The following is a 25,142-nucleotide window of genomic DNA, read 5'->3' as shown; positions in this document are numbered from 1 at the left end:
TTGTTTTTCAGTAGATACTTTTTGATTGGCCAGTGGGTCAATAAGGTTGTTACATTCTCTGAGCCAGGAGAAGGCTATATAAGCCCTGATGTGTAGCTTTGTTTTGGGCCTCACTTTGAGAAGTGTTCTGTGATTTCATCTGAATTCTGGGAAGCTGTTGTTGAGAGTCCCCCGGCTTTGAAAAACCCAGATGTGGAAACCCAGATGTTGACTGGGTATGGATGTAATGGCTGGACAGTTTGGAAAGCTGTCTACTTGATCTGTTTCTGTCTTGATAATTCTGCCTGTATACTTTGAAGTTCGGGGTGCTGACCTTTTTGCCCTGAACAAGGTAAACAATATATGATCTGACTGATTAAAGTAAGCTTGTTAACCCATTTTGAGTTGCTTTGCTTTAACAAAGCAGATCCAAGAACCTGTGGTGGCGGCAAACCCTGAGGACCCTTGGGGTGCTTGCTGCTACAAGGGGACATAAAGACATAAATTTAAAAAATCCTCTGATCTCAAAGAACTCATCAGGGGAGACAACATATTCATAACTATATATATATATATATATAAACTATATAACTATATATGTGTATACACACATATGAGAGAGAGAGAGAAATATGGTTTCATTGGCATAAGAAATTCTCAGATAAGGAAGCTTCTTCTGTCCATGAAGATCAGCATTTTCTCTGCAATTTATAGTCTCAGAGAGCTGCCTAGAGCACTGAGAAGTTATATGACTTGTCCAGAATCTCCCAGTCATCACACAGAAAGCCCAGGCAGATCAGTCTTTGCCTTTTCCCTCTATTCTAAACATGAGTGAACAAAGCCGGACAACTGACAAGGCTAATTTTCTGTTTATAGTCTTTTGAAAAAGAAAGATCAGAAAGAAGCGATTACTTCATTAACGATGACATTTCATTAACTCTAAATTCATAAAACCAATAACTCCTTGCGTGTGTGTCAGAAATAGGACTTGAACCCATCTTTCTTGCTACAAGACTGGTTCTCCATCCACTAGGCCATATATGCAATTTAAGTATTAAGACTATTCCCTATGTGCCAGGTACTGAGGGCACAAATACAAAAAAATGAAATCATTTCATCATGCAAAGGGACTTTAAATTCTACTATGGAAAAACAATATGATTATTAAGTTATAAAACCCTTTCTCCTGGGGTCCACTCCAAGGTCTTTACTTACTAAATAAACTCTGGGTGGATAACCAGTCCTCTCAAAGTTTAAAGGAATCCAGGAATGGCTAGTTCCTGGGGTCTACAAGCACACACAGATAGTGGGGTCATACCACGGCAGGGTCATAAAGGAAAAATTTATAGGCCATGGACAATATCATTATAAGGGGTAGAAATTAACCCTTCATCTTCCCAACTCTGAGTCTTTATCTACAACTGTATACTGTCTTGGCAATTTCCATCATTATAGATGACGCAAGAAGATAGAGTACTGGACTGAATAGGTTCCCAAAGTGGGCAATACTGCCCTCTGGGGGGTGCTGGAATGATCCAGTAGGGAGGAAATAGCCTTAGGTGCAACTGGGGGGTATGGAATAAAAATAAGGGAGCAGTAGAAGCATAATGAAAGAAGATACATTTTGAAAAATTGTTTGTATGTGTCTCATCTGTTATATAACAGAGTTAAAGCCATAGTGATTATATCATTTTCCAAATCAACACACAAAATGTAAGCTATAGCCAATCAGTGGTGAAGTCCACCCACAGTTCTTAAGTGAGTTGAACATTGTTGGGAAGTCCAGCATGCATTGGAAGGAATATGTGTGTTATGACTTGTTTACAATAGGATAGATACTATATAGTTATATGACACAATATTGCATCATCAAAATTTCAATGCAGGAAAAAAAACCTTTACAATAAATTATTAAATTTAAGATGCGTCATTTAAAAATATTTTATATGTTTTTGAAATTAAGTAAATTTTTAAAAAAAGTTAAAGGGTTTAGTAGATTTCTAGGGTGGTGCTGATTTTGAAAAGGGGGCAGTAGGCCACATAAGTTTGGGAACCTTTGGCTTAGAGTCAGGAAGACCTGAATTCAAATCCAGCCTCACTTACTAGCTGGGTGACTTCAGGAAAGTTACTTAATCTCTGCTTGCCTCAGTTTCCTTATCTGTAAAATGGGAATAATAATAATAGCATCTATCTCCCAGGGTGACTATAAGGATAAAGTGAGATAATATTTGTAAAGTACTGAGTACTTTGCCTGGCACATAGTGGGAACTATATAAATGTTAGCTATGATGTTTAAAGGGCTACACATAGTTATGCTTTTGTAAATGAATCCCTAACAGGGACTTGATGGAGGGGGCAGGGTGTTTTTTTTCCCCAAGTCAATGGGGATATTGCTATATAAGGAGGACTGAATTAAAACATATTAACCCTAGACTACAAAAATGTGTCCCACTATTTAGACAGGGTGTAGTCAAAAAGTATGTGACTTGAAGATACAACAAAACTTAAGAAAACCCTCAGGAGCTATGACTGCATACACATCACAGACTTTGGAGCCCAGGGAAGCACTTGCTGCTTGCACAGCACATATACCCCAGTTCAGGGGTGGGGAACCTGTGGCAACATTTGGGTTGCCACTTGAGGGCTGCACTTGAGGACCTAGAGGGTCACATCTGGCCTCGAGGCCACAGGTTCTCTACCCCTGCCCTGGTTCTTGCTACTGAAGGGAGTCAGGCACTGTCCACAGCACCTCCTGTGAAAACTGAAGGAATATTTTTTTCTTTTCAGAATAAGAAATCTAACGCAATTCATTCAAATCCAGTCACATGTTGTGGTTGCTGCTGCTGCTACTGGCACTACTGGGCAGCTAGGTGGTACAGTAGATAGAGCACCAGGCCTGGAGACAGGAAGACTCATCTTCCTGGGTTCATTTGGCAAGTCACTTAACCCTATTTGCTTCAGTTTCTTCATCTGTAAAACTGAAGAAGGAAATGGCAAACCACCCCAGTATCTGCCAAAAAAGCCCCAAATGGGGTCATGCAGAGTCAGATACAGCTGAACAAGGTGTGTGTGAACAAGTTGTCCTTTCAAAGATGATCCTACATTTCCCATTAGCACAAGCTGATGAAAGAACATATCTAAATAACAGCCCCCAGCTGTTATTCTAAAAATAAGTGATTTTATGTAAAATCTTAATCCCTCTGGATACTAACAATTTGCATTTACTGGTCTAAAATGATGAATATGTGCTTTGTTATCATTTTTCTTAAGTCCAGAAGGCTAATATCTTTGGTCAGTTTTTCCCAAATCTACAAAGGCACAATTATCTCTCCAAGGACATTTTTTTTCCAATACTAGTTGAAAAGATTAAGCTTTTAAATTTCCTAACTTCAGCACAAAAATATACCCACCAATTACTGTTCTTGAATGTAGGATTACATTGTGGAAGGGGAATTAATTTTTCGGGTGAGCCTCTGACTCCCTTTGCCTTTATTGGCAATTAATAGCAGAAATGAAGGACTTTATATATGTTCCCATCATACATTTCTGCAAATCTATGTGGTCCTGGGCTGTTACATAAAGCTATAGGTTAAAAAGTCAGGAAGTAAGGGAAAATTCCTCCCCCCTTTCAAAATTATTTTAACCGAGTTTACATTGTTGTTCTGACTTGCTACCTAGAAGGTATTAGGAGAGACAGTACAAGTGACCTATAGAATCAAAGCATCTTTGAGTTGGTGGCCCTTAGACACAAAATCTTGTCTAACCTGTATTTGAACTGGAATCTTCCTATAGAACATTCCTAATAACTGGTCCATGTAGGGTATCATACCTTTACCTCTGGGTGCTCTGCCCAAAAGAATATACATTTTTATCACTAAAACCTTTTTTTTTTTCCTTAAGGACCACAGCTTAAACCCAAATCACTCAGACTCTCATTCATTGGACAACAATAGTTCCCAGGTCAAGCCCTACTTAGTCATTGTTTGGACCTTGAGTGGTTCAGAGTGAATGTAAATAGCACTTGTTTCTGTTCTGGCCAGAAACCCTGAAGATCTTTCCCTTCCAGATCAAATTTTTTTTTTTTTTTGAGTAGGTAAGGAGGTCATTTTTGCGTTTCTTACTCAGCCTTAGTCACTGAATGGGTGTTGCCTCAGTCAAACTGTGACCTGTTAAAGACCTTAGCTTTAAAAAGGTAAAAGTCTCCCACCATATCTGAGGCCATCTCCAGTCATCCTGATCTAGATCTTGTCACTGGGCCCAGATGGCTCCAGAGCAGAGCGAGGCTGGTGACTTTGCACAGCCCTCCCCCAACTTAAATCTAATCCACTTGCATGTTATAGCATCACCTCCCTGATGTCATGGTCCTCTTTGAGAATGAAGGACAAACAACAATAATAATTGGTCACCTAATCTCTGCTTGGAAATCTCTGATGATGTGAAACACTGCCTCCCAGGGCACCTCATTCCACTTTTGGACAGCAATTATTGTCAAGTTTTCTTTTCCTCTTACACAGTCAACAAACACTTAGCAATGTGTCAAGAACCATGGGATACAAAGAAAAGGCAAAAACAAGATAGCCCTTGCCCTCATGGAACATACATTCGAAATGCTTGTTAACTGATGTAGTCAAAATCAGTCTCCCTTTAACTTCTGCCCTGCTTTCTGGGGCTGAGAGCACAAATCTTTCTCCTCTCCCACCCAGCTTAAGAGCCTTGATTTCTTCAACCAAGTTGCCTCACCATGACTCTACCTTGTCAATATTCTCCCTAAAACTCAATGTCCAGAGCTGCACACAATATTCCCGATATAGTGTGAACAGGGCAGAGTAAAATTAGAGTATCAAGTTTTTTTGTTTTATCCAGGACCTAACACTTCTTACTATAATATAACCTAATATTGTATTAGCCATTTTGGCTGCTTCAACATTATTCTCTCATATTGTTCTGTCCATTAAAACCCTATTTGGTCATCATTAATGACATATAACCAAATTCCCCACATTTCTTCTTTAAAATGGATCTCACAGCAAGTGCCCACATTGTGGTATGAGGAGGGACACGCAGGCATGATCTGAGTCTAGATCTGAGAGAAATCCAGAGCCTCTACTCCACTGGGACAAAAACTGATCAAAGTGCCAAATCACATGAAGAATTTATAACTACAGAGCTTTTGCTCTGACATACTCCAAGTTTACCCTCTTTAAATTCTTATTATCCAGTGATGCAGGATACTGCCTTGACTGTACTCTTGTGTGGACCTTTCTGTTACAGATTTCAAAATCTATTTATTAGTATCTTGGCTCAAATTCCATTTGTTAACCCTTATCTCCTTGTGTCTCATTAAAAAAACCGAACCCAATATCTCAATTTTGGCTCTGGCCTGTAGCTTTCTGTTGGGTTTGGACTATGGAATGACTCTAGCACTTAGCACAGTGACTGGCAAACAGTAGGTACTTAATGAATGCTGCTTGTTTGACTGACTATGGTATGTATACTCTCCACACCCAGCTTCTGTTCCTGATTCCTCCCATCCTGTACTGCTCTGATGCTACCATGCTGAAGTCAGGAGTTGGGCTCAGATCCCAGCTCTGCCTCATTGCCTACATGACCTCTGGTAGTTATTGAAATTTTAGTCAAACACCTGTAATGCTAATTTAAGCCTCATAACCATCCTATGAAGCACTTCAGATGTTTACATTTTACAATGAGATAACCAAGGCACAGAGAAGTTAAATACCTTCTTCATGCTCATAGTTAACTGTCAGATCTTCCTAATTCCCAGTCCATCATTCTCTTGAGTATGCCCCACTAGCTCTCAACAATATATAAATGGAGGCACTTCTCTATTGGTTTAAAAAAATTTTTTTTATTTGCTCTTATTGGTTTTAAAAGTGCTTGAGAAAAAATCTGCTTTACTCAAAAGATTCTCCTTTCTGATTTTGTCTACATTATTAATTTACTTAACAAACATGCTACTCCTAGCTGAAATTCTTCATCAGTGGGTTCTGAATTTATGAGAATGTATGAGGCAGATAGGGGGTACAGGTAGCATTGGACATGGGGCTGGGAAACCTAACTTTAAATCTTGCCTGAGACATTAGCTTCATGATCTCCAGCAAGTCCCTCAAACTCTCAGCCTGGGCTTTCTCATCTACAAAATAAGGAGGATAACAGCACCTACCTCACAGGGTTACTGTGAGAATCCAATGAGATATGTATATATATGTAAGATGCTTTGCAAATTTTAAAGCGCTATACAAATACTATTAGCTATTATCATTTATGGGCTCATAACTGTCAGTAGAAAGCTTACCATCGAATTCATTTATCTGCCCAATTTGTTCTAACATGGATGATAAAAAATTTTAAATGTTAAGTATGAGACAGGGAAATGAATCATTGTTCCTTCTATGACAAAGTGCAGAAATAACAAGTATACGCCACTGGGGGAAAAAGTAGGGGTTATTTCCTGTAAGCAACACAGAACAAAATACTAGCAAGCAGATTAAGACTCATCAAATGAAAATGTATTTCACTCTTATAACATGCTACATACGTCATGCAAAAGAAGACTCCCCACAATATACAGTCGGACTGACCAGGTAAAACATCTTCAGTGGCATCTCTCAAACACAATATATCACAGCAAAATAAACAAGGAGGAAAGGATGGGAAAGTCTCCTTCAGAAGACAAGTACCATCTTCCTCATCTGGACCTGTTCATTCACTGCAAAAGGGACTCTTCTGACATACACCAAGATAAATGGAACTACATAACGGTAGGCATGTATTTTATTTAATATACGTACTGTACATCTATATGTACATACAAACACATACACACAGAATAATAGTTAGCTATTTAATTCTTAAACAATTGCTGGTTTTCAAAGCACAAGGACAAGGTTACTACTGAGACCAAGGCATTCCATCAATATCCTCACATTATTAATGCTTCCACTTTTTGTTAACATCTGCTAATATTCTTGGCCTCCCTTGTCCCTTGAAGTACTAGATTAACAAGGCCTCAAAGAAGAAAAGAATGATATAGTCTGAGAGTTACTTTCCACCAAAAGAAAGAAAAGGAACCAAAGTGTATTTCGTATGGCACAAAATGTTTATAAATAACAAGGTCCCATGGGAATTTTCCCATACAGGTGTTACAACATATTACAGAGGTTGATGTCATTAAAGCAAGTGAAAATACTGTGCCCCTTTGGGACCCATCAGTGTCTCAGAGTAGTAGTTTTCATTGAAATGTTTAGATTTAATTTTTACTAAAGGTGGACAGAGAGACAATAACCCAAGATAGGAAAAACAAGCAAAAACAAACAAAAACCTACCACCATTACTACCACCAGAAACAATTGCATTTGCTACCTGTATCAGGAATACATTATTTAGACAAACCCACATGAAACTTCAATTGTAATCTGGAGAACTGTGGTCAGAAACAGAAGCCATTGTACAGTGTGAAAGTTAATTTGCTACAATCAGCTGCAAAGGCAGATGGGAGTAACTGTGAGAAGGTAGGAATTATCTTCTCACTGGACCAATAGATTTTTTTTTTAAAGCAAAAAAGAGCAAAATCATGACAATCATTTTTTCAATTGGCTAAATTTAATAGCGGGGCTGGGGGGAGGGCGCTTCTCAATTACAGCAATTATAGAGTAAAGCATGCTATGTTTCCTCAATGAAAACTCATTTCAAAGCCTCCAATGAAAGAAAGCATTATTGAAAGGGGAGGCAAGGTGGAGAGAAGTAATATCTTGATCTTGAGAGAAGTAATATCTTCCCCCGTTTAGACAAGGACAGGCATGCTGCTCAAATCCAGGATATTTTAAGTGACCGTCAGGTAAATGTGATAAATGTTAAGTGTATTTACAGAAAAGATATCTAGATATTTATGTGACCCGACTTATGAAGAATGATTATAAAGTGAACTGATAAGCTGAAGTCTTTGATGTTCTTCAGATAATGATTAGGATATTAGCTTAAGTACTTGATCAGTAGTCAAAGCTTTAATACACAGCACAATGAAGCTTCCCTGAAACCAATCAAGGGTTAAGAGTTGAGTTTTGAATTTTTCCTTTTCTTTTTAAAGCCAGTTTGGGGACATGTATACCCTTGAGAAGACACAATATTACATTCAGCTTTAATTATTGGAATCCAGTGGTCAAGGATTGCAGAAGCTTCTCTAGATGATAAACAGTCATATTTTACTGCCAGCAGCATCACAGGTCTGTATTTTCTCCATCATATACTACCTCTGTCAATTCAAAAATGAAAAAATAAAGATCAAAATAATGTCAACCCAATGAAACACCACTAGTTCTAAGTTTATGACTAAGAATCACCTTTCCCTCTATCTCTCTTAAATGACTACATAATATCTGTGTTTTCCTGCCTTTCTCAGAAGTGGTTTTCTTACTTGGCATTGAAGTGAAGCATAAGAATTTGAAAACAGGTTAATTCTTTAGTGAAAGAATATGAACAGAAAGGAAATAATTTCATGACATTATTACTGATATCTTTTCCTCTAAAGGTATGACTTTGCAAGGTTTCTGCTAGGGGAGGCAGTGTGATCTAGTGGAAAGAACATTACATTACCTTTGCTATCTCCTGCTTTCATGAACTTGGCTAAATCACCTAACCTTTTAAGACCTGTTTCTATACTTGTAAAACAAGATCAGAATAGATGATCTCTAAGGTATTTTTCTAGCTCTAAAATCTATGAACTGGAGATGGAGTAGGCAGAACTGAAAGCATAAAAACATTTTCTTAATTTAAGTGAAATATTTGGTAGGTTTTTCCCTCCCTTAAACTTTTATACTTTAAAATTTTTTATTGTTTTATATATTTTTATATTTATGTATTTTATACTTAAATTCTGCTTTATATTATATTTGATAGGGTTTTTGTTTTTATACTAGTTATTTCACCTGGAATTCTCCTTCCCCCCACTGAAGCAACCCTTCCTTGTAACAAAGAACGACATTTAAGCAAAGCCAACCAACATACTGATCAGGTCTGACAGCATATATTTGTGCTGAATTCCATCTCTCTAATGATCTACATTGCTAATAGGAGAGAGGTGTTTCTATTGCATGTTTCTACTGTCTTTCTGTATGTATGTATGTATATATACACATGGGCAGCTAGATAGCACAGTGGATAGAGCACTGGCTTAGAGTTAGGAAGATCTAAGTTCAAATCCAGCCTCGGACACTTACTACTTATGTAAATAATCCTGGGCAAGTTCAGTTCCTCATCTGTAAAATGGGAACACACTGGAGAAGGAGATGGCAAAATATTCCAGTATTTTTGCCAAGAAAACCCCATGGATAGGTCCATGGAAGTCATGAAGAATTGGACATGAATGAACAACAAATACATGCATACATGTGTATATATATGTGTGTGTATACATACATATACATGCATATTTTTTTTAATGGATGAAGGAGCTAAAAAAAAACAAAGAACTTCTGAAAGGGAAACTCATGAAGTAGAAGTTTTATGTTATGGCCCAGGTGAACAGAAATCCCCTAAAATAGTTGAAACATATGTTTCAGTAAAACATTCTTCTTTTGGGTACCCAGGAAAATATTTAATCTCAACATGGCCTGTCACATGAGAAACTGAAGGTGTTCTCCTTCTAGTGTGAAATAACTACATGTAGTTGTTTCAACTTCGACTTAAGATGCTAAAGGTGGGAAGGAAAACAGATTCTAAAATGTGCTTTCTAAATGGGATCATTATGGTTTTGGAGAAGTAAGATGACAGTTTGTGAAGAGACACCAACTTGATTTATAGTAGTATATTGATATATGGTGCCTATTGAGAAAAGAATAGATGGTAATGCACCATGACAAAAGGGGGGAAAATTATTCCCTAAAAGGAGGCAAGTCAGTTTTTACCTTGTAATGAATAATGCATGTTCAAGATTATATTCTACTTCAGATAGGATGTCATGCATAATTTTCCTGCTCTGTTTTCAGAGAAACTTTGAAATCTCACCTCAGTCCAGCATTCCTGATAATTCTTGCTATTTCCATCTGACATGCTGGAGTGGGATGGTATTCCAAAGCTCAGGAGGAGAATGAAGAGACAATGACATTGACTATAAAAGTCATTTAGCATTTCTCAGTCTTTTAACTTAACTTCCTAAGTCTAATAAATGAATTAAAAATTTAAATTCAAAACTCTCAAAGGAATCACATACAATTCTATAGTTGGCAACAAAATAGAGGTTCTGTTTGAGTTGCCACTTTTAAAAAAAGACTATTTGATTCAACTGATTGACTTAATATGAAAATTTTTCAACTTTTTATTCTGAAAAGGAGAATTAAAAGTACATATTAATAAATTGTAAAATGACACACCATTAGCCCATATTTATTACATGATATTAAATAAGTTACTGTTATCCCTGACTAATTCAATATTTAATAGATGAAAAGTCCCTTTTCCTCTCTACAAAGATGTTCTTAGGTTTTTGTGAGTTTCATATCATCTTTTCAGGGTTTCTAAATGGAAAGAAGTACTAATGCTTTCTTTCGATACACATTTTCCAAAGTCTGAACCAAGTTCTGTATTAATAGTGACTTTCATGTGGACACTATCTCTCTGATGGTCATATATTATCATGATCCAGATGGGTAAAATACTAATCATTTATAATTTCTGACATTCCAGATAAAAATGCTTCATACATAAACACACAATATACTTGTGTGTATGTCCCCTTTATGAGATGCACATATTCATGAAATTTAAGTAAGTTGTGCTTTCAAAAACAAACAAAATCCTAAAACATCCCAGAGAGAGTATGGTATGAGGGAGCAGAACATTAGATCTTGGGAATCCAGGGACTTGGGATCTGGTCTCAGCTTTGCCTCTTGCCTTGGGCAGAGAGTTGAACTAAACCAGAGATGTAAAAATTAAGGCCAAGTTACAAGTGGTTGAGTGTCTACTGAACTAAATTAAAATATAATTGGCAAATGTTTAACAAAACAAATAAAAATACAGCATAGACAATGTTAATTTGTGGTTTTCTAAGTAATATGTAGATTGCAGGAATCTACTTCTACTTGAGTTTGAAAACAGTGGTTTAGGTGACCTGTTATACTTTGAGTTGTCCCTATTTATTATTAGTTTCTGTTCAGAACCATAGTGGGATCAGGCCTGTGAACAGCTGCTATGCTTCCAGCCTAGGTGAATAAGGGAAGGAGGAAAGGAGGGAAAGAGGTAAATTAGGAGGGAATGGAAAGAAGGAAGGAAGGAGGGAGAGAAGGAAAGAAAGAGGGAAGGAAGGAGGGAGGGAGAAAGGGAAAGAGGTAATAAAGAAGAAAGGAAGGAAAGGATAAAGAGAGAAAAGAAAAAGAAAGAAAAAGAAGGAAAAAAGGCCCCACCACATTGTCATTAAAGTACTGTACCTTTACATTATAGTATATTGTATCCATCAACATATTGTATTAAGTGTACTTTCTGTTCCTGGACTGTTAAATCCTTCAATCAAGTTTTTGTTACAGTCATCCATAGCAAGGGTTTCACTGGATCTCTTGGGATAAGTTGGGGGGCCTGTGAAATCTAAGAGCTCTTCAATGGCCTTAGCATTACTGGTTCCATTCTGTTCCAAAGAAACACCGGGAATGATGTCATTCACTGGTGAAAATTCTGGGATGGAGATAAGTTCTTCTTTTGAAACTGGACTGGAAAAAAAAAGAGATTTTTTTTCACTTCTCAAATCTTTTTTTTTATTTCTAATTTTATTCTTACACATTCTGCTTATTTTCTCCTACGGAAGATAGGTTTAGAGGCAAGGTGAATGTAGAAGGAACTATAGAGAATGCAATCAGAAAACAAATGAGGTTAGTTAAAATTATAGGGCATCAAATAAGCATCAGGTCCCTGTGTATAAAAGCAAGCAATAAGGATTGGGAGGGTTTGTGTGAAGACGCAGCAATGTGACTCTGGGTTAGACTTTCTGTATTTGGACACATTTCCATGCAGCCCAAGAAACAGAGAGAGCAGGTACATTTACTCTATGATGAGGCAAGTCATTTCAAAATTTCAGGTGGGAAAGCCAAAACAGAAAGCAAAACCAAAAAACTAAATTAAAGAGAGCTTCACAAAAGAGGTTGTTATCTGTGCACATGTGAACATCATGCCCATTGGCTGGGTACATAATATCTCCCCATCTAGAGGGCTGACTGGGATGGGCATCTGTGAATTTGACATGGTGCCAAGACCACTAGAGGGGAATCCCACCTAAGTGTTATTTATAACATGCACCAGCAGAGTTAGCTGCAAAGTGAATACTTATTTCCCCATTTGGCTCCCAGTGGAAAATGGAAATCTTACAATACAATCTTATTTACTTGGTTCTTGCCTATATGAATTGTCTGCTTTATATGAACCAAATTGATCTGGTTAGCATTCAACAATCTCCATACTTCCCTTTTCCAACCTTCTCTTCTCTTCTCTCCTACCCCTCCCTGCCTTTCACTCTATATTTTAGTCAAACTGGATGATTCTCAATCCTCTGTAATACCCTTTTTCACACAGTTTGCCTATTGAATTCCTATTCATTTTTTTAAGGCTGTCAAATACCACCCTCCTCCAGAAAGTCATCCCTTGACAACTACATCTTATGCTCAATAACCTTTCTCTTTCCTCCCCCTTCATGGCTAAATTCCTTAAGAAAGTCTGCTACTTTACTCTCTTTGAAACTCTCTCAACCTGGCCTCTTAACTCATTGAAACCACTCCCTCCAAAGGTACCAATGATCCCTTAATTCCCAAATCTAATGGCCCTTTCTCAATCCTGATGGTCCTTGGCTTCTCTGAACACCTTGACTCTGTTGGTCATCTTTCTTACCAGGATACTCTCTCCTCTCTAGGTTTTCTTTGACACTGCTCTCTTCTGGTTCTCCCCCTATTTCTCTAACCACACGGTCTCAGCCTCCTTTGCTCCATATTCCTCCTTATCATTCCCACTAACTGTGGGGTGTCCCCATAGTCTCTGTCCTGTGTCCCTTTCTCTTTTCACTATCTCACAGCGTCATCTCACCAGCTCCTATAGGTTCAATGATCATCTCTATTAAGGTGATTCCCATATCAACATATCCAGCTCTAGTTTCTGTGCTGAGCCACAGTCATAAATTTCCTACTGCCTTTTGGACATCTCATACCAGAAGTGCAATACATTTATCTTTTCTTCCCACCCCCAAACCTATCCCCTTCCAAAAGTCTTATAGCTGTCTGGTCACCCAGGCCCATGGCCTTTGTGTCATCCTTGAGTTCTCATCCTCACTCACCTTGCACATCTAATCTGCTACCAAATCATTAAGTTCCTACCTTCTCTCCACTCAACACTACCACAATGTTGAGCTCAGGCTTTCATCATCTCTTCCCTGGACTAAGTTGTCTGCCTGACTCCAGCTCATTCTCCACTGCCAATGTGATTTTTAAAAAAAGTATAGTGCCATGTCACACACACACACAGACACAAACACACACACATTCTTGCCCATGCCCACTCAACTCCAGTGGGCTATTAACTTCAGAATCAAATATAAAGGCCTCTGACATTCAAAATTTTTCATCACCTGGCTCTGTTCTCCTTCTTATCACTTCTACCTTTCTTATATTGTGTGCCACACTATACTTTCTACCATCTAGGTACACTGGATTACTTGTTATTTTCACTGTAGAAGGTGCTGAGGGAGATACCTAGTTCAGATAAGACAAGGGCCCTACTCTCATGGAGATTACTACAGTCTGGTAGGGGACTAAGGCACCAACACAGAGGAGTTAATTATAGAGGTGTAAAAAAGTTCTATAGTGAAGTATTCCTCACCTATAACACCCCTTTCTCATTTCAATGCCTTTGCACCAACTGTCCATCATGCCTGGAATGCTCTCCCTCCTTACATCCACCTCTTGGAATCCCTGGTTTCCTTTAAGACTCGACTCAAATCTCATTTTGTACAAGAGGCCTTTCCCTCAGCTGCTAATCCCTCCCCTTTCAGATTATCTTCATCTTCTCTGTATATATCTTGTATGTAACAATTATTTGCATTATGTCTCCTCTATGAAGGGATAGTTTTGCCTTCTTTCCCTCCTTCCTTTCTCTTCTTGTCTTTCTTCTTTCCTTCCTTATTTTCCTTCCTGACTTCTTTCCCTCCCTCCTTCCTTCCTCTTTCTTTTCTCTTTTTTCCTTTCTCCCTCCCTCACTTCCTTTTTTCCTTCCCCCAATGCTTACCACAGTGCTGGTAATACTAAATATGTAATAAAGAAATGCTTGCTGACTTGAGTGCCTTAGTCCCCTACTGGACTGTAGTAATCTCCCTGAAAGTAGGGCTCATGTCTTAACTGAACTAGGCATCTCCCTCAGCACCTTCTACAGTGTTCTGCAAAAAAAGCAGGCTGAATTAATGTTTGTTCTTTTCCTAACTTCTCTCCTTTGGGAAACAATGTGATATAGCAGGAAGAGTACTGGTTCTGGAGTCAGGTTGTTGTAGTCATTTTTCAGCCTCTTCATGACCTCATTTAGGGTTTTCTCAGAAAAGATAATGGAGCTGTTTGCCATTTTCTTCTCCAGATCATTAACGGAGGCAAACAGGGTTAAGTGACTTGCCTAGGGTCACACAGCTAGTAAATGCTTGAGGCCAAATTTGAACTCAGGAAGATGAATCTTTCTGACTCCAGGCCCAGTGTTCTATGTGTTATGGCACCACTAGCTGGCTATGTTAAAGTCCCACCACTGATGCTTATTAACCTGTGGAGTTATAGATAAGTCATTTAAGTTTCTTAGGGTTCCATTTCCTCATTTGTAAAATGATCTTTGAAGTTCCATCTAGCTTTAAATCCATGAATCTTATTAGAGAGAGACAGTCCTATGGAAGACAGGCTGGAAAACACTGCTTGTTAGTGGACCAGGCTGGACGATGCTAGGTATCAGAGTAAGACTGGCCCTATCCTTCAGATCCCACCCCCTCATATAATCTCTTAAAAGGTAAAACAACGTCATTGATTTCCTCTCCTTGTCACCCAAAGCCAATTTTGGAATAGTAGTCATACGTTAACATCAGTCTTCTTATGCCTACTGAGTTTTATGAAAAGCTCTGCTCAGAGTAATTATCTCACTAATACTAGAACAGAAGGGAAGCCACAGACAAACCTTATTACAAACCTCACCAAATCTGCACCCCTGACCACCTCTCTTAATACTAAAGAAAGAGAAAAGGCAGGAGGAGAATAGCTAAGGAATTTAGGTTTTAGGGGGTTTCTTCCTCTGACTGGAAATAGCTTTTTGTTGTTGTTATTATGAAAACTGCTGACACAGAGTCACAGAAAGGCAGAAAACCTAGTTTCCCTCAAACAACACATTTTCTTAACCCTCTCAACTCTTTCTTAAAGCCTGACAGCTGGTCTCCTCTAACTCCCTTGCACCAATTGCCAAGATCCTTTTTAAAGGGAGGACATGAGACTAAATCTAGTGGCCTGGAACAGTGTTGGGATGGCCTGGATAACCCTTCACATGCCTCAGGGATTTTCTCCTGGGGTAGAAGGAGGGATAATTGGCTGAGAAGAAGGATCTGAAGAGATCCTGCTACTTCAGTTTTTTTTTAAACTAGATCTGTGACTTCATAGCATCAGAACTCCCAGGAAAAAAAATTCTTCTGTTAATGCATATTGGTACCTTTATCATATGGTTTTAAATATTGTCCAGGCCATTAAGAAGCTCAGTGACTTGCTGAGGTTATGATCAGTATATGTCAAAGGCAAGACTTTTAACACCCACGCCTTCCTGACCTTGAGGCTATATCTTTAGAGACTGTTATACTGTCTCTTTACATCATTCTTAGAGAGTTCTAAAGGGGAAAAGCCTTAAGAATACTTGACTTTTCACACATTTAGTGGTTCATGTTGTTGTGTTGTTGTTGACCCCATTTTGGGGTTTTCTTGGTGAAGATACTGGAGTGGTTTGCCATTTCTTTCTCCGGATTATTTTACAGATGAGGAACTAAGATAAACAGGGTTTAAGTGACTTGCCCAGGGTCATATGGCTACTGTGTGTGAGGTGAGATTTGAACTTAGGAAGATGAGTCTTCCTGATTCCAGGCCCAAAACTCTATCCACTATACCACCTAGCTGACCCTAGCTGCTACTGGTTTACGACCAGCCTTCAAATGATCCAGATTACACAAGTTTACACTGTATATTAAACTTTATTTCCCAGAAGACTATACTAAAGACTTTCAACAAGGAAGCGGACTGTGGCACTGGGTCCAGCTGGACATACTTCTCCAGGACCCTGTACACGAGAGGTGTCAAACTCAAAGCTAGGCAGCCCCAGATTAAAATGTAATTAGTGGGCAGCTAGGTTGTACAGTAAATAGAGCACTGACCCTAGAGTTAGGAGGACCTGAGTTTAAATCTGACCTCAGACACTTGACATACTTATTAGCTGTGTGACCTTGGGCAAGTCACTTAACCCCAATTGCCTTGCCTTTCCCCTCTCCCCCCCCCCAAATCTAATTATGGAAAGGTTTAACAAAAAAGTAAAAATACAATGCAGGTTATGTCCATTGTGGTGTTCTACATCAATATGCAGCTGCAGGGATCTGCTTCTATTTGACTTTGACAACACTGTACACACTGCCTCATTCCTGGTGCTGCCTTCTGTCAGCTATGACTCCCTTGACCCTGTTCCAATCCCATCCTTGCAATGACACATAGAATTTCTTCCATGCCTTATGTTCTCCTCACCAGTCTGACTCTCATTTCCTCCCAACCCACCATACATACACACACACACACACACACACACACACACACACACAGACATGGCTCTTTTGTTCCTGCCTGGGTTTTTACAACATCTCACAGTATGGCTCTAGAATAACATAACAAATGCAAGTTCCCAACTAATACATGCTATATTAAACATTTCTTAAATTTGGGGCTTAAGTTCTTGAAAAAAACAACATCCCAGTGTCTTATTTTGTGAAAGCCTAATAAAACTCCCTGGTGCAAAATATGGGAAACTAGTAGTAACCTGCCACCACAAATTTTGTCATATCATACAAAGCTGCTTTAACTTGTTTCACTAGTTCTTGCATCAGAGTAGAATATGGAGAATAACCCAAGAGAAGTCAGTTCACAGTTTGGGGGAGAGGATTGTTAAGTGTGAAAGAAACACACGTACCTAACGTCCATAGACTGAACCTCATCTGTAGAATCATCCAGACTATTCAACTTCCCATCTAGGGCCTCCAGATGGATGAGTCCTGCCACTGGCTTAAGACCATTAGAGTAGACATCTTGGGAGATAATTTCAGGAGCAGAGCCTCCCACACCATTAGTTTCTTGGTAGGTGGTCAATCCATTGACTTCTAATTTAGAACACAAGAGTCATTAGAAACAGAATGCCTCAGGTTAATCATAAAATAACTGAAACAGAGTAACTCGAGAGGAAATGCACATTTATTAGGTCAACTCATTAAATCCTCCAATAAAATGACAAGTTTTCTTGTGATAGAAGCAGGGTAGGATTCTATCTGATTTTCCACAGATTAAATGAGGAACACAGATCAGGTAACAAATCCTAGCATGCAAAAAAAGCTTAAGGCCTACTGAGGAGGCTTCATGTTAAATATTGGACAGCTTTTCCAGTTCCACTCATTGTAAGGCAAAGAAAAGGTGGAAAAATGATTCTCAAATAGGCATATCCACTGAGATGTGGCATAGTTCAGTGGTAAGAGGACATGATGTGAAAGCCATAGGACCTGTGTTCAAATGCCAGTTCTGCAACTTATTTGTTGTATAGCTTTGGGCAAATCACTTTAGCAATCTGGTTCCAGTTTCCTCATCTATAAAATGAGGAGAATGGACTAGATCAGAGGTGTCAAACATGTGGCCTGTGGCTCACAACACTCCCAAGTGCCACTTGAGTCAGATTAAAATGTAACTAGAAAATATTTAACAAAATAAATAAAAATTGCAATAAAATATAATGTTAATATGTGGGTTTTGTAAGTCAATATAAAACCTTATGTGTGATTTAGTGACTTGCATTTCTATTTGAATTTGATATCACTGGACTAGATGACCTGGAAGGTTCCTTTGATATAAATCTATGGTCTTAAGTTGCCTATAACTGGTATAGAGCAACCAAAAATCTACCAGTAATTTTTTTAAAGGAAGGAACAGGAGGAAAACAATGAACTACCAGAACATTTGTAAGTTTCCTCTCCGTAAAAGAGCAATCAATTCAGAAATAAGACGTGGCCATTATGAAAATAGAAGGAAATCACGTAAATGCTGAATGAATAAACACCCAGAAGTTGGACTTCTGGTTTTATTAGTTACTAAATACATTGATGGCTTTCCTTTAAGGAGCACTTTGTAATTTAATCTACATAAGTCTTTTGTGTGCTCTGGAAAATTGATCAATCAATCTTCACATATTTTATGAATTTGTAGTTATTTGGAAAATAGAAATGCCAATTACATAGAAATGTCCATTTTTTTCTTTTATTTTTTCCTATTTTTATTGCAAAACATTTCCATGTTAGCCATATTGTAGGAGGGTGGGGAGAAAGAAAGAAAAATAAAAGTGAAAAAAATACGTTTCAGTATGTACTCAAAGTTCATTAGCTCTCTCTCTGAAAGTGAGCATTTTTCATTATGAATTGTTTGGAATTGTCATGAATCATGTATTGATGCAGCTGAGTTTTGAGGGTTTATTTTGTAGCCTGCAATTTTGCTGAAGCTATTGTTTTGGTTAGTGTCTTTGCTGATTCCTTAGGAATTAATTTGCCGAGCATACTATCAGTATATATTTTCCAAATTTATCCCATATTATCAGCAAATAGGGATAATTTATCTTCTCTTTGCCTATTTTTATGCCTTTAATTTCATTCTCTTGTTTTATTGCTGTTGCTAGAATTTCTAAAACCACATCAAATAATAGTGGGGGAGTGGTCATTTTTTGCTTTACTCTCATATCTATTGGGAAAAATTCTGGTGTATTCCCACTGCATATCATGCTTGCTTTGGGCTGTGGATAAATGCCTATGCTTTGTAAGGTTTTTAACATAAATGTTGTGGTATCAGTGATTTTCCAAATGAAGCCCACAGTTTCTGACATGATGACTGGGGAGAGAAAATTCTTTTAACACACTGGGTTGGACAAGATGATCTAAGGACCTTCCAAGCAATAAAAAAAATCTATGGTGGATGTATGATAATTAGTTGTGAGTGTTTTAAAAACAGGATACCAAGGATAAACCCATTCCTATACTCACCCACTTTACTCTGCACAACAGGCTTTGATGTATTATTTTCCACATGCAAAATTGGTTGAATCTCCTGCTTGGGCTGAGCCTCCAATGTAGGCTCTTCCTTCTGCCACAAACAAAATATATGAAAGATTAACCGAAAGCAGAGAGAGAAATGACTTTTAAAAGTTTAGAAAATCTTTAGTTCTTGGCTGGTTCATCTATCTACCAATTGATTAAATTCAACATTTATTAAACCTCTACCATGTGCTAAGGACTAAGTGAAAAATGAAAAAGTCCTTTTCCTCAAAGAAGTAAAATCCACTGGAAGGATACAACATATAAAATGAATACAGGGAATAAATTAAAGGAATACAATGTAATTTCAAGAGGGAAGAAAGTACTAATAACTGCAGCGATCAACAAAAGCTTCAAATAGTAATTGAGAATGCTTGATGGAAGCTATGACTTTGATAAGACAGATTATGACACAGAGCATTCCAAGTTTGGGGACCCTTGTGCAAAGGTAACAGGTAGGATTAATTGGACAGGAGAGTCTAACCCAAATGGAAATGAAATGAAACTGGCAAGGTAGGGAGAAGTCATTTTATAGGCAGCCTTAAATTCAGAGCTGAGGCCAACTGAAGCACTCATTTATTATGTGTTTTGCCTCTGTTTTCTCTCTTCTCCTTACTTATTTTTTCTGGCTTGAAAGGGATGACTTTTTTTTCCCTTTGGTGGCTCCACCCATTGGGAACCTCTATACAAAAAGCAAACTATCTTTGCCTTGTCTTTGAAATCCCTCTTCTGAACCATGTATCTTTTCTTGGTATCAATTCAACATTCTCTAAAATTCCAAGATGATGGAAGACTCAAATGCTTATTAGTTAGTAGTCTTCCCTCCCATCTACAAATCCTTTGAATTCATTTCCCATTTCTTCCCTTGTCTTGCTTGGAAACACAAGCCTTTGTGTCACTTCCCCTTCTCACAATGCTTCTGATACTTTGGTCATCATCCTTATTTTGCTTTCACATCACCCTTGGATTCTGCCTCTGGGAAGCTGGGCTTTAATAAAATGAATTCTATTTTATCTGCCCAGAACCTGCCAGAACCTGGTCTCTATTGTACTTCCTAAATATCTCCATCCCAAGGTCTTATAGGCTTATTCCCTCCATCCTTTTTTTGTCCTCCTTTATGTGACTTTCCCACATTAGAACATAAATTCTTTGAGGAAAGAGATGCCATGCTTGCTGTATTTGTATATCCAGTACTTAGCCACAGTGCCTGGTACACAGTAAGCACTTAATAAATGCTTTCTCTATCTATCTCTTTATCTCTCTTTCCTTTGTTACCTCCAAGTCAAAACCTCTTAGCCTAGTCAATACTGTATAAAAATAACACTGTGAATCCTTCACCTTCACCTCTGTTGAAGCATCACTTTTCCTTGTCCTCTTCATGATTTCATCTATTCTCTGGAAAAACAAAGGGAATCAAATAAGAGACCCAGCATCAAAAAAGTACACACAATGAGGAGCCTGAAACTTGACATAATTCAGAGGATGGATGTTCTCAGAGTCCATGAGGGAGAGACAGCTCTCAAGTCCTACTGTGAATCTGTACTTTTAATCCTATATTTAACAGGAAAAGCGCCCAAAATTTCAAAGCTCATACATTTTCACAGTATTAAAATTTTTTTCGTTTTATTTTGCCTTTTATTATGAACTTAACAAGCACCAAATAAAAGTAAGCATTTCATAAACATTGTAGAACAGAAGGAGAAAACTGTACAAGAAACTGGAAGGTTCTTAGGTAAAATTTACTTTATCTGTTTAAATTACATAGCATTTTCTTCTCCTATGAGAAAAGGGGGGCAAATATTATATAAATCTATGTTATCTGCTGGTTAAGAAACTGAGTCTCAGAAAGTTATAGTGCAGGGATGCAGAACATGCAGCCTCGAGGATACATGGTCCTCAAGTGCTGCCCTTTGAATCCAAACTTCACAGAACAAATCCCCTTAACAAAAGGATTTGTTCTGTAAAACTTGGACTCAGTCAAAAGGCCACATTTGAGGGCCTAGAAGGCCACATGTTGTTATGGGAATGGGAATTTATGATCTTCCCTGCCCCTAGGCCCTTTGATAGGCTTAAGTGACTCTGAGAACCTTCCTTGATTTGAAACTATACTCTGCCCCCGAATGTGGTCACATGGAGCCTGTGGCGGGAGTCTTGTTTTTACTTTGTGATTGCACAGTGGATCAAGAGGATTGTGACATTCTCTGATCCAGGAGAAGGCTATATATACTCTGATGTGAGGTTTTGCTTTGGGGCTCACTTTGGGAAATGTTGTGTGATTTGGCCAGATGAGACTCTGGGCAGCCATTGAGGCCCCTGGCTTTGAAAACCAAGATGTTGGTGCTTCCCTCTCTGGTAACTGACTAAGTAGGGATGTAATGGTCAGACAGTTGGAAGCCTGTCTGCTGATGTTTCTCTGTATTTGTTGTCTGCCTGTAACTTGTTTGTATTCTCTGAAGTTCGGGGTGCTGACCTTTTCCCCCTGAACTAGGTAAATGACATATGTTTGATTAAAACAAGATTGTTAACCCATTTTGAGTTGCTTTCCTTAAGAAAAGCAGATCTAAGAACCTGTGTTAGAAGTCACCCTGGGTATGCTAGGGTGCTTGCTACTATACATGTGTCCTCCAGGCTGCAGGTTCACCACTCCATTATAGTGACTTGTTCATGACCACATTGTTACTAATTGCTACAGCCAGAAATTGATGTCACATCTTTTGACTAAATCTGGAATTCCAAGTCCAGATGTTCTGGCTCTGAGACCTGTCTACACCATCTCGTAAACATTAACATCTGAGAAACAGGTTACTCTATTTCTAGTGTCAAAGACTTGTTTATGACAAACCATTTTTAAAAAACCCTTTTTAAACTGGTAAGTATTCACCAATCAGAGCCAGCCTACTGAGGCGGGACACACCCTTACAAGCAGGGAAGTGGGCACAGGCACCTAGAAACAGTTGGAGACCAGGAATCCTCTAGCTCCTGGACAAAGACTGGACCCAGGACCTGAGGAAGCTCCTCAAGAGAAAACCTGTGCCCTTTAGAAAGAGAGCCCACTTTCCCATGCTTCTCTTGGATCATGTGGCTCACCTGGTCCTTTCCCATCCCTTGACCTTACCTTCTTTCTCACCAGTCTTTCCTGCTCAATCTGTAGCATTATTTGTTCTCGTTCTAGACGTAGCTGTTGAGCTGCTTCCCGTGCCTTAGCTTCTGCCTCCTCTTTCTAATAAAAAAGATGTAGAATAGGACAAGTTATTTGTGCTTAGAAGTCAAAACCCTGAGGAGTTCTCATGGATTTTATTTGTTTCCCTTTCTTATGTTCATGGTGACCCAAACTGGGCACAACTACAAATGTGGCAAGTGAAAGCCATAGTATCTGGACTTCATTTAACATCATCTTGGGAAACTCATCTTTATATCAGTCCAAGCTAGTGCTTTGCACATAGAAGAACCTTAAAATATTTGTTGAATGAAATATATTTTGTGAAACATTTAATGTTTAACCAATAAAGTAACACACACTTCAGAGTGAGACATTCGGAAATGTACAATTATAATTTCTGCTTGCAATCTAATGTTAACATCCCCATCCCTATAGTTTCAGACTTGTTTGTTGATAAATTATTTTTGACCAATCATTTTTTGTAGGTTACACATGATGTGCCCCACCATTATCAGACCACACTGTGGCCAGGGGTTTTAAGAGTGCTATAGAAAAGTTAAAGCATGTTGAGAGGGGGAGCCTGGTTAAGAAGGCAAAACTATTTAATATGAGAAATATCTGAAGGTCTGGAGATGTAAAACTTGGAGGAGAGAAGTGATGGTGAAGGAAGTGGGACTGTCTCCATGTTCAAATATCACTGCATTCAAACATCTGACGGGCTGTCATGAAGAAGAATTCATTTTGTGCATGGCTCTGGGGTGTAAAACTAGGACTGATGGATGGAAGATGCAGACAGGGCAAATTAAGTACATGTTAAGAAAGAACTGACAATTACAACTATTAAAAAAAAGACTGCTTTGGTAAGCAGTGAGTACTTTTGTCATGGAGGGATTATAGAAAAGACTGAACTGATCATCTTTGAGGGGATACTGTACAAGGGATTAATGCATTGGAATACCATAAACTGAATGAACTTAAAGTTTCCTTCTAACTCTTGGAGTCTATGATTCTATTATTTAACTAAAATGATGTGTTTTTTTTAATGAGCTATGTTTAACAGTTCCTTAACAATTCCTAATTGTGTCACCCTGGGCAAGTGACATCACCTAAACCAACCTCTGTCTGCCTCAATTTATTTAACTATAAAATGGGGATCATAATAGCCACCTACTACCCAAGGGTTGCTGTGGGATCAAGTGAGTTCATATTTGTTTGAACAAAAAGTGCCTGACATATTGTTCAGGCATGGGCAACCTCTCTGTGATCCCATTTGGGGTTTTCTTGACAAAGATACTGGAGTGATTTGCCATTTCCTTTTCCAGCTTATTTTACAGATGAGGTAACTGAGACAAACAGGATTAAATGATTTGGTCACACAGCTAGTAAGAATCTGAGGTCAGATTTGAACTCAGGAAGATGAATCTTCCTGACTCAAGGCCCAGCACTCTATTACACCACCTAATTGCCCCTACCTGTAACATAGGAGGTGCTTAATAAATGCATGTTCCCTCCCATCCTCTTCCATAGAGGACACATACTTTACCTGCTTTTCAATTCTGGCTCTTTCTTGCTGTTCTCTCTCTTGCTTTTCTTTTTCTTCTTGCTCTCTTAAAAGTTGTTCTTCTAGAGCTTTCCTATGGGCTTCCTCCTTTGCTCTTCTCTTCTCTTCTTCTTGTCTTTGCTTTCTTTCTTCTTCCCTCTTACGGTCTTCTTGTTCTTGGAGAATCCTGTCTTGTTCTGCCTTTCTTTCCAGTTCTTCCCTCTGTAGTCTTTTAAAAAAAGATCACACATTCAAAAGGAGAAGTTGTAAGCAGTCCTAATGAATACTGTCCACAGAGTAATGATACTAAATAATAACAATAGCTAATATTTATATGATGTTTGTATGCCAGGTTCTCTGCTAAACACTTTGCAAATATTACCATTTGACCCTCACAAAACCTCTGGGAGGCAGGTGCTATTTTTATCTTCACTTTCCAAATGAAGAAACTGAAGTAAACAGGTTATGTGCCTTGCTGGGGATCATGGCTGGATATGAATTCAGCTCTTCCTGAATCTAGACCTGGTGCTTTATTCACTTTGCTCACAAAGGCAACCCCCTCAACCAAACACATGCATTTTATATCCATAACTATTAACACAGATTCATGACTTGGGCTTAAAAGTTTAAAAAACTTAGGTCCAGACTCTAAATTACTTGAATTTCAAAAAAAAACCCAAACATATTTTTTAAAAGTTGATTTTTAATTCAGTTACATGCACAGTAATGATAATACAATGGCTTGTCAAATTACAGGACATAAAATAACGGTGCCCTAAATAATAGCAATTAAAAAGAAGAGTCCATCACTCTTGTCTAACAACAAGTCTCAACAACAGGAATGAGAATAATAATATTAAAAAAGCTTAGAGGGAACAAGTATGTCAGTGGCCACATAGAGGCTACTCAATGATTTTTGAGCAATGAGAAGCCTATTCAGGCATGTTTTGGTTGGAATTGAAACTTCAAAGGCAGAGGACAAATGGAAGGAAACTTCAAAGGACCCTTTTGAAATTAATTATTTAAAAATCAATAGTACTGATTTTCAATTTAATATTTAATACTGTTAAAAATAATTATTTTGCCTTTTATCC

General features: G+C 38.3%; 1 protein-coding gene across 15 annotated transcripts in view; it reads right to left on the bottom strand.

Moving 5' to 3' along the window:
• Positions 1-6,488: 6,488 nt before the first annotated feature.
• MAP7D2 (MAP7 domain containing 2) overlaps positions 6,489-25,142 on the bottom strand; it is a 194,030-nt gene continuing 175,376 nt past the window's right edge. For 13 of the 15 annotated variants that reach the window (XM_069063439.1, XM_069063438.1, XM_069063444.1 and 10 more), the window contains 7 exons: positions 24,052-24,277; positions 22,464-22,568; positions 20,687-20,743; positions 19,298-19,397; positions 17,197-17,383; positions 11,418-11,693; positions 6,758-8,248 (listed from right to left, as the gene is read on the bottom strand). In XM_069063439.1, the coding sequence (XP_068919540.1) occupies positions 11,444-11,693; positions 17,197-17,383; positions 19,298-19,397; positions 20,687-20,743; positions 22,464-22,568; positions 24,052-24,277 (925 nt within the window). In that variant the 3' untranslated portion in view covers positions 6,758-8,248; positions 11,418-11,443. Of the gene's footprint in view, positions 8,249-11,417; positions 11,694-17,196; positions 17,384-19,297; positions 19,398-20,686; positions 20,744-22,463; positions 22,569-24,051; positions 24,278-25,142 lie in introns of all 15 variants that reach the window. The other 2 variants (XM_069063446.1, XM_069063437.1) reach the window with 2 other exon arrangements.

This window comes from Petaurus breviceps, unplaced genomic scaffold (assembly GCF_028583685.1).
Source record: "Petaurus breviceps papuanus isolate PSGF00001 unplaced genomic scaffold, PetGlider_PUasm1.0 90574, whole genome shotgun sequence".
In the NCBI taxonomy this organism is placed as follows: Eukaryota; Metazoa; Chordata; class Mammalia; order Diprotodontia; family Petauridae; genus Petaurus; species Petaurus breviceps.
The sequence above is the reverse complement of the archived record's forward strand: the minus strand, read 5'-3'. Positions and strand labels throughout refer to the sequence as shown.